Source organism: Hyperoodon ampullatus (genome assembly GCF_949752795.1).
Source record: "Hyperoodon ampullatus genome assembly, chromosome: 4".
NCBI lineage: Eukaryota > Metazoa > Chordata > Mammalia > Artiodactyla > Ziphiidae > Hyperoodon > Hyperoodon ampullatus.
The window spans coordinates 129,017,896-129,031,173 of record NC_136917.1 but is presented as its reverse complement, the minus strand read 5'-3'; the positions used below and the strand labels follow the sequence as shown (position 1 = coordinate 129,031,173).

General features: G+C 39.7%; 1 protein-coding gene across 2 annotated transcripts in view; it reads right to left on the bottom strand.

The window, feature by feature from the left end:
- The window catches only part of PDE4D (phosphodiesterase 4D), a gene marked incomplete at both ends in the record, with an annotated part of 1,136,097 nt that overhangs the window by 864,349 nt on the left and 258,470 nt on the right, over positions 1-13,278 (bottom strand). Inside the window, one exon of one of the 2 annotated variants that reach the window (XM_079703994.1) lies at positions 3,902-4,347. The exons of the other annotated variant lie outside the window; for it this stretch is intronic. Within the exon in view, the coding sequence (XP_079560120.1) occupies positions 3,902-4,347 (446 nt within the window). Of the gene's footprint in view, positions 1-3,901; positions 4,348-13,278 lie in introns of those variants that run through there. 2 annotated transcript variants of the gene reach the window in all.

Genomic DNA, 13,278 nt, shown 5'->3' with positions numbered 1-13,278 from the left:
GTAGTTCTATTTTTAATTTTTTGAGGAACCTCCATACTGTTTTCCACAGTGGCTGCACCAATTTACTTTCCCACCAACAGTGTAGGAGGGTTCTCTTTTCTCCACACCCTCACGGACACTTGTTATTTTCTTGTCTTTTTGATAATGGCCTTTCTAACAGGTGTGAGGTGGTAACTCATTGTGGTTTTGATTTGCGTTCTTCTGATGATTAATGATGTAGAGTATTAATTTGTTACTGAGAACGTACAGCTCCTGTAGATTTAGAAAAGCATGTTACCGATAAGGAAAATATTTTGTTGTGTAAAAAGAAATCAAATAAATAATTAAATCATTTATCAGTTTAAACAGCTGTTACATTTTGAGGAACTATAGCTTAAAATGATTAACTTGATATATATATATATTTTAAAGAGTGTAATTTTGTTAATATTTCATTTGGTTCTCTTGGTAACATAAAGACTCATTCCTCTGGTAATTTTCTTATTTCAGATTACTTCTATATTGGGATTAAAAAAATGAATCTACCTTGTTAGATACAATTTAATAAAAAATGTATTTAACATACCTACATTTTTCCATGGAATCAAAAGAACAGATCATGAAATGTCTGAGGATTGCCTCCTTCCTGTTTATACAAATTTCCTCATTAAACCAAGTATATACCTCTTTCCCAGTGCTTTTCGCACTGTAACTAATTCTCAAAATTTCAGTCAAGATGGTAATATCTGGAAATGCTGCTATACATGCTAAAAATAGCCTTTTAAAAGACATATTTTTCTTGATAACCTGTAGGGAATCATTCATCCATCCATCCATGAGGCTTTTCAGAGACATTAACTTGACAGACAATTTTAGCCTTCCACTTGAATGACGGCACACGCAGGCATGTGCCATACGCACACACACTCTTTGCATGTCTCACGTTTGTTTCGTTTTAGAAGATCACTGAAAACAACCTGAAATATTCTGATTATATTTAATTATCTGATTCTTTGATAATTCACTGTTTCAGATTTATTATTATATTATATGAAGTGAACAGATACACTGGTTTGCCTCTCCTGTAATCATTAACAACACCAGTGTCACGGCCAGGATTGTAAAAGTTAAAAATAAGGGTTAAAATCTCTCACTACTTCTGTAGCTTATGCTGTCAATTTTTTAAAAAGTGGATTTAAACCAATCTCATTTTTGGTCCATTTGGACTTTATGAACTGTAGTATCAATCAATATAAACTTCATGTTCCATTTTATATATTTCTTGATTCTGTCAACACACCCAGGTTCTGCACACATTTATTTTAGCAGGACCCATTGCCTTTGTTGAGTCAGGAGACTTGGGGTTTTGTCTTAGCTCTGACACTTATAGTCCATGTGTTACTGAACAAGTCACTCACATCCTCTAGGTCTCAGTGTTCTTATCTATGAAGTGGACATAGTGCCATTTCATCTCAGTGTTGTCAATAGGTTCAAATAATTAATGTGATTTTGGGGATAATTTTAAACCATTGCTACTATTCTCTTTAAAGTATGCAAGTAATATCCATGCCCCCTTGAAAAATACATTTATTTGTAAAAGCAACTCTATTAAGGAAATCTTGACATGCAATGTTCGAGTGTTTAGAAAATACATAAGTGATGTAAAGATCCTTAAATAGGATGACAATGATTTATCAGATGAGCCACAGTGGAAGCTATGTGTAAATATTATACATCTTAGTTTTCTGTAAACCATTCAACTAACAAATTTCAAATAGAACAATTAATCAGTGCAGAGAACACAGCAAAAAATAAATTCAAATCAGCGATGCAATACCTCTATTCCAATTAGCTCATTTTCCCCCCTCCACCCTCTCAGACATATTCTATTTTATTTTTAAAAAGGAAGTTAAGTAAGAGACTCTACAAAGTCAATCAACCCACAGAGTAAGCTAGAACTCTTATTCTTATTTAATGTTTACTAAGGGCTCAGTCTCACAAAAATTTTCTATTCATAGGTCAAATATACAAAGTGCTATTCTTGCCTTTATTCCACTTTTGGGGACCCATATAGACATATTGTTCAGCCCAAGTGGAGGACACCCACCTGTTCAAACAAAGGGTAAAACTGCGTGTGGGTTTTAGCAGTGTGGGCTATAAAAATGAAACTTGCATATTAATTTTATGAATGTCTGCAAATCACAGCAATCTTCAGAGTTTAAATTGATCTGAATTGATATTAACTACAATTCTCACTCTTCATATCTAACAGGTACAGTGACATCACCAGGAACAATGTCCAGTACCTGGGGGTGTGAGGAAGGGAAAGGGTGTGAGAAGCATGTGTGCACATCAGGGTTGGGATGTTCTATTGGACTGGATTCCCTTTGAGCATAGTATATACAACATAAAGAGAGAAGGGAAGGAAAGGGAAGGCAAGGAGGGAGGGAGGAAGGGAGGGAAGGAAGGAGAGGGAGAGGGAGAGAGGGAGAGGGAGAGAGAGAGAGAGAGAGAGAGAGAGAGAGAGAGAGAGAGAGAGAGAGAGAGAGAGAGAAACTCAGAAAAACACATTTGAACACTATTAGAATTTTCTGATAAATCCAACCTATTGTCAATTAGACTTGGACAAACAATCCCAGCCCCAGGTTTTCCTGTTTCCCCACCCAGCCTCTATTTACAATTTACAATTACCCATGATCCAGATATGTGACTTGGACTTGTAGTCCATCAATGTCCGCCCAAGTCTAAGATTAGTGATGACAGCCCTACTTTGCCATTAGGTGTGCCAAGGATCTGCAGCTCCTGAAACATCTGTGTGTACTCGCGTCCGTGTGGGGGAGGGGATTCGTGGCTTGGAGGGCCTGGGACAGGGTAAAAAGGAGCTGTTTCTGGCTTGCCAGGAAAGGAACCCATTGCCGGCCCAACTTCCACCACCATGCCTGAGTCGAGAATCTGGAGCTGACTACTCAGAGCAGCTGTAACTGGTTCTTACACTTGTCATTTCCTTGGAGTTGGAGCAGTCGGCATCTATTGGTATTAAAACTCCGGGTGAAATGCCACTTCCCTGCCCCGTCTTCCGGAGCAATTTACGTTAAGGGGAAAATCACTGTAATCAAATCTCGACGCCTTGCCTTCTGCTAAAACGAGGTGCTTTCTTCCTGGGATTTTGCAGGGACGACTCGATACACAAATGCTTGCACACACCACACACCGACACAGTGTAACTCCCACAGCATCCTCGCTCCCTCCCTCTTTCCATCCCTCCCTCCTTCCCTCTCGTAAGGATTGTTGAACATTTTGCTCCAAACTCTCCAGGTCACCCACGTGTTTGTTCTCCCCTGTCGCTGTTCAATTTACTTCCCGACTTGACAAAGAGAAACTAGAGTTGTTCTCGGGCTTTTAGCCACAATTCTGGGACCAAGTTTTCTCACCCATTCCCCCACCCCCTGCCTCGCCAACCCCTCTTACTCTGGGGGTTGCAGATTACTGGGTGTTTCCCTGGCTGAAACCCCCCGCCTCCCTTACTTCACCCTTCCTCCACCCTTCCTCCTCTCCCCCCCACCCCGGAGAAAAGGGAATTCGCCTGTTTAGTCTCACTCGCCAGGGTGGGATGGAAGTGGGGGGGGAGGAGGGAGCGGTGGGTGGTATATACCACTGGGAACCTGTCCCTCTCCCTCTCCCTGTCTCATACACTCACACGCACACTCAACATTTACGCCGTACTTTGGGGTCTCTTACACACACCTGAATCATAACCTTTCCAGCAAGGACAGACACGCCCCTGCTCGCCCTCCCGCAATCCCCAGAATAGTATTTGGCCCTGGGTGCGGGAAAGCCAGTGATAAAATGACCACAGAGGAGATTCTGAACCCCGGGGAGGTGGTCCCTTGCCTGCGGAGGGGAGGGGGCGCTCTCCACTCACCGCCTGAGTCCCTGGAACGACGAGGGCCAGGACATCCTGGATTTCTTCAGGCCGGGCCGGTGGCCGGTCTCCACGGCGTAGGAGGTGCGGTCCATGGCGCGGCAGTACAGGTAGCGCTCGGTGTCCGAGTAGCCGCGGTGCCGGACGCGGCCCGTGGCCCCGCTCGAGGCGTAACGGCCGCGAGCTGCCCCGGGCGGCGGCGGGGGCGGGGGCAGGGGGGCCGGCGGCGGCTGCAGGGGGCACGGGGGCTGGGGCGAGGGCGGCGGCGGCGGGGGCAGGTGGTGATGGGGGTGCAGGAGGCGGAACTGGGGCTGCCGGAGCGGGTACTGGTGGTGCTGCTCATGCCTCCAGAGGTGCTTGGGGGCTTTGAGCGCGGCCCCGCCGGCGCCGTCGCTGCCCTCGCCGCTGCCCGCCCTGGCCGGCAGGCTGCTGCCCTCTGCCTCCATCCTGGCTCGCGGCTCCGCGCCCTGCTGCCCAGCCCGGTTCGCCGCGCTGGCCCGAGCGCCTCCCCGATGCTGCCGCCGCCGCCGCCGCCGCTTCTGGAGCCGAGCAGAGGCTGGGCTCAGCTTCCCACTTGAAGCCACCAGAGGCTTGAGACGACCGAAAGGGGGCTCTGCCAGCGGGAGGGGTCACAAAACGCGACAGGGCTCCCACCACAGTGGTTTGGGCAGAGACACGCTCCTGGGCTCCCCGAGTCACCCAGACTAAGGAGCGCGGTGCGCGGCTTCCCCAGCGGTCTGTGCCTCCTTCCTCGCTTTCTTCTTGCCTTCCTTCCTTTGGGCGCCGGCGGCGAGAGCAGGAATTGTTAGCAGCTGGAGCTGCAGAAGCAGCAGCAGCGGCACGAGTAGCCGCCTCCTCGGTCCAGGGCCCCCGAACCCCGATCCCGGAGCTGCTGAAAAGTTGGACAGCTCCTGAGTGGTGAGCCCGAGCTGTGACTTTCTCCAAAACCACCCCAGGCAGTCAGGAGTCAGACCTGTCCTGATCCTTCCCCTTCCCGTGCCCCCGCCTCCCTCCCCCGACAGCCCCTACTGCCCCTGAGGTTTCCTCTTCACCTCCGCTTGCCTCAATCCTCTTGTTGAAATGGAGTCTGGTGGTTCCGGGCTGATTCTCAGAGCTTGTTGACGAAGAGCCCCATGCTGGAGCTTCCAAAGAGGGATGTGACCTGGCAAAGTTGCCCAGAATGGTGTGTGTGTACGTCGCTGAAAAACTAGGCATGAAGATCCAATTTTAGGGTTAGTTCAGTCTCTGTCCCTGACATAGGATTAAGTATTGCGTGGATCATAGCAGGGAGAATTCCCAGTGTTTCCTCTTGAAGACCTTCCTCCAACTGGTAGCTTGTATTGCTGCTGCTTCTGTGATTAAGATCTCCAGCAGTGGTCCTAGTTGGAAATCAAGGCGAGCCCGTTGCCATGGCTGAGCTAGCTGACCACAGTTAAGGTTGGGGTACCTTTTCTATTACAAACCTCTGGTTATCGTCAGTGGTTTCCACCATCAGCGCCTGCCTGGAATTTTGCCTTTCTGCCACTTCCAACAGAACACAGCTCTAGTACGAAAGCATTTTAAAACATATCGTATCATTATTATTCCACAGAAATTAGAGTCATATTTGACACTAAAATCCAAATTCAATTTTTATTTGTCTTCCTTTAATTTGTATTTTCCTGCCAAGGTGAATATTTTGGAGAAGCCAAGAGAATTTCAGAGCAATATATACTTTTTCCTGTACCTTTTTTATATTACCACATTCCTTAAAGATCATATGTCATTTACTCACTGTTAAAATAATCCTAGAATTAGATTTTGTGGGAGTTACTACAGAACCATCCATTATTTGAAATATAAATATATTTAGGGCTCACAATAGCTTGTTGGCAGCATAATTATTCCATTCTCTGCACACACTCAATCTTCACATAATTGAATACGTATATTTTATGCATATCATATAGTGAATACTAAAGTACCAGAATCAGGAACCAACTCACAGATTCTCCAGAGTGCTGAAAATCCAGTGTTCTCCATACAGTGAATGATCAGTGTAAACACCATTTGGGAAATCACATCAATGAAAATAAATGCTCACTTGGCTTGTTAGTAAGAACAGTCTATAAAATGTCCAAGTGTCCCCTTCTCTAAGTGGGAGGATTAAATTTAACCCTTTGCAAAAAGACCCTTGGCATCTCTTTATGGGCTTTTTTTTTCTTGCTTTTTATGGTAGGAAATGTCCCTTCCTCCAACATTTCGGTATTGGCACTCTGCCATACGTGGCCCATGCACAAAACCTGAGAAAGGCTATGTCTTGAGAGGAACAGGGCAGTCCCCCAAGTACCACTTCCCTCCGTATATGACTGAAAACATACTTGACTGAGGCACTCTTTCTCCCCTTTATAGACACAAGTGTGACTAACGGCAGTGGACAAAGCATTTTCCATGCCTAGGAAGGCATTGAGCTGGTATCTTTCCAAACACGAAAGGAGACAAAAGGAAGTGTTATGGAGTATAAACGGCTTATTTTCTTTTAATTCATTGCATTATTAACATTTGGAACCATTTCAGAGAAGTGTACAAATTTCTTCTTTCCCCTGAAATGCTTGCCACCTTGCTCCTCAGTATAACTATGACAAAATATCTCTATCCATAATTCTTAGTTTCACTCCTCAAATAGTACTAGTACAAGCAGTTTATGATCTTCTTTCTGGAATAAATAGAATTCAAATCTAACCTGCTTCTCTAAAACTGTCAGTTTTCAACTTCCTTTTAATTTGTGAGCTCTTCTTATATTCTCCATTTATTTTAAAAAATGATTTCTTTGTTTTATTATATAATTATAAGTCGAGTATATTTTACGTATAAAAAAATCATTTAAATACTACCTTCTAACATGTTCCCAACTTTGAGAGTTTTCAATTTCTCTTATAATTTCTCTTATAATAATTTTCTCTTATAATCATTGATAGTAGTAGTTTATTGTGTGACCTTTGAGGGAAGACATCTTGAATTCCAGTCTACCACTTCCTATCCATGTGCCCTTAGCTAAATTACGAACCCTCCATTTCTCTTAAATGCAAGTAGTACTACTATTACCTACTTCCCAGAGTCTGCTGATTATTTAGTGAAATAATACTTAGCACAATACATTATATACAATAAATGTTTAATAAAAGCTAGCAATTTTCATTATTCCTGCCAGACTTGGAAGAATCCTAAATATTATTTTCATCATTGGTTCCCAACCTTGGATGCACCTAGGGAGTATCACCGAGAGGACTTGAAAAATGCCTGATGCTGAATGCTAGACCAGTGATTTCAAACTGGGATGTTATCAGAATCACCTGGAGAGCAAATCAAGCACCCAAAGGCCCAGGTTCCTTGAATGAGGATAGCGCTTGGGGCTTTGTATGGTCACCAAGTTTGCCAGGTGATTCTGGTTCAGACTAAAGTTTAGAAATCATTCCTGTGCCCCAACAAGTGAAATTAGTATTTATCAGAAGAGGAACCAGACATGAGCACTTAAAAAAACTCCTTAGGTGATTTCAATATATCAATAACTACTGATCCAGACCAACTCCCTTATTACGTGGTTGCAAAGACACTCCAGGTGCTCTTTGTTGACTTCCCCTTGGGACTCACTTTCTGGAAAAACCAGTTTAAGAGCCCAGATCCCATGAAAATATACACTTTGTCTATTACTCTAGTTGTCTCTATGTTAAAAGAAAGTCTTATACTGTTAAAAATGAGCACTCCAAGTTTTCTACTTAAAAACTCTTCTCATTAACCTAGGGGGTGCCTACTCATATTTGAAACAACCAAAACATGGAAATATTCAATTGACTCATTGGTTTTCCGTGCTTATATGTCATATAAATTATCCATTTTCCCCACTGAATGATCATAGATGTTGGAGTTTTATGGGACAGTCTAAAAGCATGTTTACAACCTGGACTTTTCACTTTTTATACAGATATGCTGATGGTGAGTAGTGAAAGCTTTCAAAGATGCCCCATATGAACACAATAATTGTAATGTCCAGGTAAGTGATCAGTGTATTTCTTTTTCTGAATAAACCTAAATAAGCAGTTAGTTGGTGTCATTACCATGAGACAGAGTATTATACAACACTACCACCACCCTTTTCTGCCAACGCCTTTCCAATCTGCCCTAGAGAGCCAGTCAATCACTCAACATGCTGCTGGGCACTTAACAAGGGAGAACATTATTGCCAATGATGATGGAGAGTTCTGGCAGAAATGTTGTCAATCGAAAGTTAGGCATAATTTCTATCCAGAACACAGAATTAAGTGGTAAATTACAATAACTAAGAGTCCATTTCTAACTGGGTGATGGGAGGAGGATTTCAATGAAGCTTTTTAAATTAGTTTTTATTGAAGTATAGTTGATTTACAATGTTGTGTTAGTTTCAGGTGTACAGCAAAGTGAATCAGTAATACATATACATATACCCACTATTTTTTAGATTCTTTTCCCATATAAGCCATTACAGACTACTGAGTAGAGTTCCCTGTGCTATACAGTAGGTCCTTGTTAGTTATCTATTTTACATATAGTAGTATGTATATGTCAATCCCAATCTCCTAGTTTATTCCTCCCTATCTCTTAACCCTGGTAACCATAGGTTTGTTTTCTATGTCTGTAACTCTATTTTGTAGATCAGTTCATTTGTACCCTTTTTTTAGATATCACATATAAATGATATCATATGAGATTTGTCTTTCTCTGTCTGACTTCAGTCAGTATGACAATCCCTAGGTCCATCCACGTTGCTGCAAATGGCATTATTTCATTCTTTTTTATGGCTGAGTACTATTCCACTGTATATATGTACCACATTGTCTTTATGCATTCCTCTGTTGATGAACATTTAGGTTGCTTCCATGTCCTGGCTATTGTAAATAGTGCTGCTGTGAACATTGGAGTGGATGCATCTTTTCAAATTATGGTTTTCTCCAGATATATGCCCAGGAGTGGGATTGCTGGATCATATGGTAGCTCTATTTTTAGTTTTTTAAGGAACCTCCATACTGTTCTCTATAAGAAACATTTTTTTGCATATATCCTATGTATACTTGAACACACGTGTTATTTTGATAGGGTGCATTAATTCAATGCCAAACAGCATAAAGTTGGAAATTTTAATCATCAATATTGTCTTATATAAGGCTAATCTGCTGACTGGTTAGAAATACCCAAAGGATGCATTCAGTCTTAGATTTCCCCTAGGTTTTCAATGTTTTTTAGTATTTCCTTGAGCCATAAAAGTACTCTGAAAATTGTAAAAATCTATACACATATTAAATAGTATATATTGTCAATATTACCACTATAAATACTAGTACTAAAGTCTCTATCCCATTATTTCCAATATATTAAGTCATTTTCAGTATTTCTTCTCTGATATGAAACAAACGGCAATATGCAATAAATGTTAAAGTAAGAAATGCTACTCTTGAGCATATTTGCCTTTGACTAGCACATTGATGCTAATTCAGTAGCAACTTGTTGGTTGGTCCATAGGTTTCAGTACTACCACAAAGCAATTCTGTAACTTTCTAATGACACCACTCCATTTGTCAATTCAAATTAAAAAATATAGTTTATATACTATCTTCTAATTGCCATGCAGACTTTGGTATTTCATGGATGAACATGAAAAAATACTTGTCTTCAAGGAGCTTAGTGTTTTGTAGGGGAAATAAATACATAAGTAGCTGTAAGCCAGGGGGAAGGGAGTGGGAGGGGGAGAGAGAGAGAGAGAAGTTTTGATGGGGATATGTAGTGTCTGCTGTGGAAACACAAGAGGGATATTCAATTCTTAAGGCCCAATGAGTCTTCACAATGAGAGTGGTATCTGAGCTGAGACCAAGATCTTATGTACAAATTGGAATTAGCTAATCTCATTTTGTATGAATATATTTGTGTGACTGTGTATGTGTGTGCCTTGAGGAATGTCAAAGGGTAAAAGCATTCTGGGCAGAAACTGACATAGGCAAAAACTTAAGAGATGAGAGAAATTATGGGGCATTGGACATTCAGAAAATGGCAAGTGATTCTGCAAATCTGTGAGGGCAGGTAGGCGTATGCAAACGTCTGATGATGAATCACCTCTTATGAAGTGCCCCCTCAAGCCAATATGGTGACTTTGTGTCAGTTATCAAAGGGGCCCTTTCTGGGTGGATCAGGTTTTAAGGTTGATGGGTAGGATGCAAAGAGAGAATAAGTCAAAGATATGAGAGGAAGAAGGAGGGTAAGAGAGCTGTCCCTGAGAAGGAGAGGGTAGATTAAACTCTAAGATAGAGATGGAAGCCTTTGCCTTAAACTAGACAAAAGCCAACACTTCCATTGTGACAGGAGAGAAATGGGAAAGGATGAATTCAGATGGAAGTAAGTTTATTGCATTTATTGAATATTTAACTTCTGGCATTCTGCCAAACACTTCTCATGCATTATTTTATTTAAGCTTTTTAACAATGCACTTCTTTCTTCACATTTTAACAGTTTGAAAATCATAATGAGTCTTTCAACAGAGACTAAAAGGACAGTGCTAGTCTCCTGCAGATGTTGAGTATAGCCTGGCTGACCTTAACTCTACATAGAAAACACATGTGCACCTGATTGTCTCAACATTAATTACTTCATTCAACCAATATTTATTGAAAATTTAATATGTGCCAAACACCAAGTTCTAGAGTAAAAGAATTGAAAACAGAAAAGTTCTTGTTCTCCTTTTCTAATTGGAAGAGACAGAATAAACACCCAGACAAAGATATAAATAGGTCAGATATCGCTAAGTTGTTCAATAAAACAAATTGAAGCAAATTAAGAACTTAGAATATGGTATTTGAGAGTAGTATTTTGGAAATGGTGGTCAAGGAAGATCCTACCCTTCTCTGATAGGGTAGAATTTAAGTAAAAACCTGAAGGAAGTAAGGGAGTGAGACAGTGCTCCAGGTTATGGAAAAAGCAAGTGGAAAGACACTGACATAGCAGCAAGTCTGTTATATTTGAGAAATACTAAGCTGACCAGTGGCCTGGGGTGAAGTGAGTTGGAGGCTATCTGGAAATGAGGACAGATCAAGAAGGACCATGTTGGTCATGGTAAGAACTTTGGATTTGTTACTTGTTTCATAGAGCAACATATAGTTGAATTTTAGACTTAAATTATATTCAGACACCTAATAATCATTTAAAATGTCTTCAAAAGACTATGCCTAATTGAAGAGATGTTACTCTATATGTAGAAAAATATGAAAATACGCCTGGGAGACAAACTTTTACTCTTAGTGAAGAAAATATTTCTTTCAGGGATAGAGACTATATATATATATATATATATATATATATATATATATATATATATATATATATATATATACATATATATATATATTCAAAGTGCTTCAAGTTGTATACTGTTTTATCATTAAAATAACTCCAAAATCATGGCCAATCATATAGCAGCAATACACTTAAAATGAGTAGATATTATCCCTCAGAAGATATCATAAAACTTTCAAAGTGACTGATTTGTGAGACCTGAAGGATAATTACTCAGGTGCTAAATGTCCATCTGTCAAAGCTTCTAGCTGACTTTTAAGAGAGGATGCTAAACTTCTAGTGTTTGATAGTTAAATTTAAAAAATGAATCACCATGCCTTGAAATGTCATTCTCAATCTCAAAGATGAAAAAGAGATTACAAGAAGTAGCCTGTTACTATGAAATTAGACCCAACTAGCAAAGACCAAAAATAGTTAAGAGTCTTTATATGTTAAGAAGACTTAATCCTACACTTTGAGATGTTGAAAAGTAACACGGTAGACACTGGTATGGCAAAATGTACACATTGTCCATTTGTTTCAGAAAATTAAATTTAAGATGATATTTTGCATTTCACAAAGTTCCTATTAAACTGAGTTGAATATTGTAATGAATGGGTTCCTTAAAATGGAGGATTTCTAGTATTAACTTCATCTTCCATATGAGGAAGCTGAAGCTCAGGAAGACAACCATTGGCCTAAGTTCAGAGAGTTGTTTAGCATCAAAGCCTGGACTTGAGCCCTGGCCAAACTGAGTTGAAAAAGCGTGATCTTGCCTGGATGACAAAGGGAGAAACTCAACATAGAATTTTGAAATTAAAATGTCAATGGATGAGTTGTTTAATAATATCAGTGGATGGGCAGTTTAATATTATAGTGGAGAGCTGGAAAGATATTAGCTGAAATATTAGAAATATCTTTTGTGAGGGACAAGATAAAAATGCTCATTATCAATACTTCTAATAAAAATTAAACTATACGTCCTAGATAGCTTAATAAGACAAAACACACACACAGAGAAATTGAAGATATATGGATTGAAAAGGAAGGAAGAAACAAAACTTATTATTCTCTGATGATATCATTATCCACATATAAAACACAAAGGAATCTGTAGACAAATTATTAGAATGTTAAGAGAGTTTAGAAGGGTGACTAATTTACAAGAATCAATTGTTCTTCCATTTACCAGCAGCAGATAAATGCTGTATATACACACACACATATACATACACACATATGTACATACATACAGTTCCTAGGAATAAATATAATAAACAATATGTAAGAACATTATGGAGAAAATTTTTAAACTTTAAAAAACTTTTTAAAGGACCCAAGTAAGTAGAGAGATATACCATTTTCATGAATAGAAGAAATCAGATAAAGAAGAAAAATTTTCACAAAATGATCTATTAGATTCAATAATATTCTCTCCAAATTCCAACAGGATATTTCAAGGAATCTACATGCTTATAAAAATTTTATATGAAAAACAAAGAGGAAGAAATGGGTGAGAGTACTTTCCCAACCAACTATTAATGCTTATTTTAAATATGTATTAATAAAGACAGTAAAGTATTAGCACAGGATAAATAAAATGTCTAATGAAGCAAAATAAAGATCCCAGATATAGACCTTTATAATATGTAAGAACTTGTTATTTGAGAGAGATGGCATGTCCACCTATTGGGAAAAGAGCAGTTGTTCAATAAACAACGCTGGAACTATTGGTTACCCATAGCACACAAAATGCATCTTGACTCCTACCTCATATAACAAACAGAATTCAATTCCAATTGTATTAAAGATTTTTTGAAGCATGTGTTTAGATATTTAGAATTTTAAATATTTAGAAGGAAGTATTACAGAAGAGTATTATGATATTTATACAAGGAAGGATCTCCTTTTTATGTGATAAAAAGTACTAACAGTGAAAGAAAAGATTAATAAACCAAACTACATTAACATGTAGAACTTCCATTAAGAAAGTGAGAGAACAAGTCATGAACTGGGAGAAGATATTGCAATACATGTAATTCTCG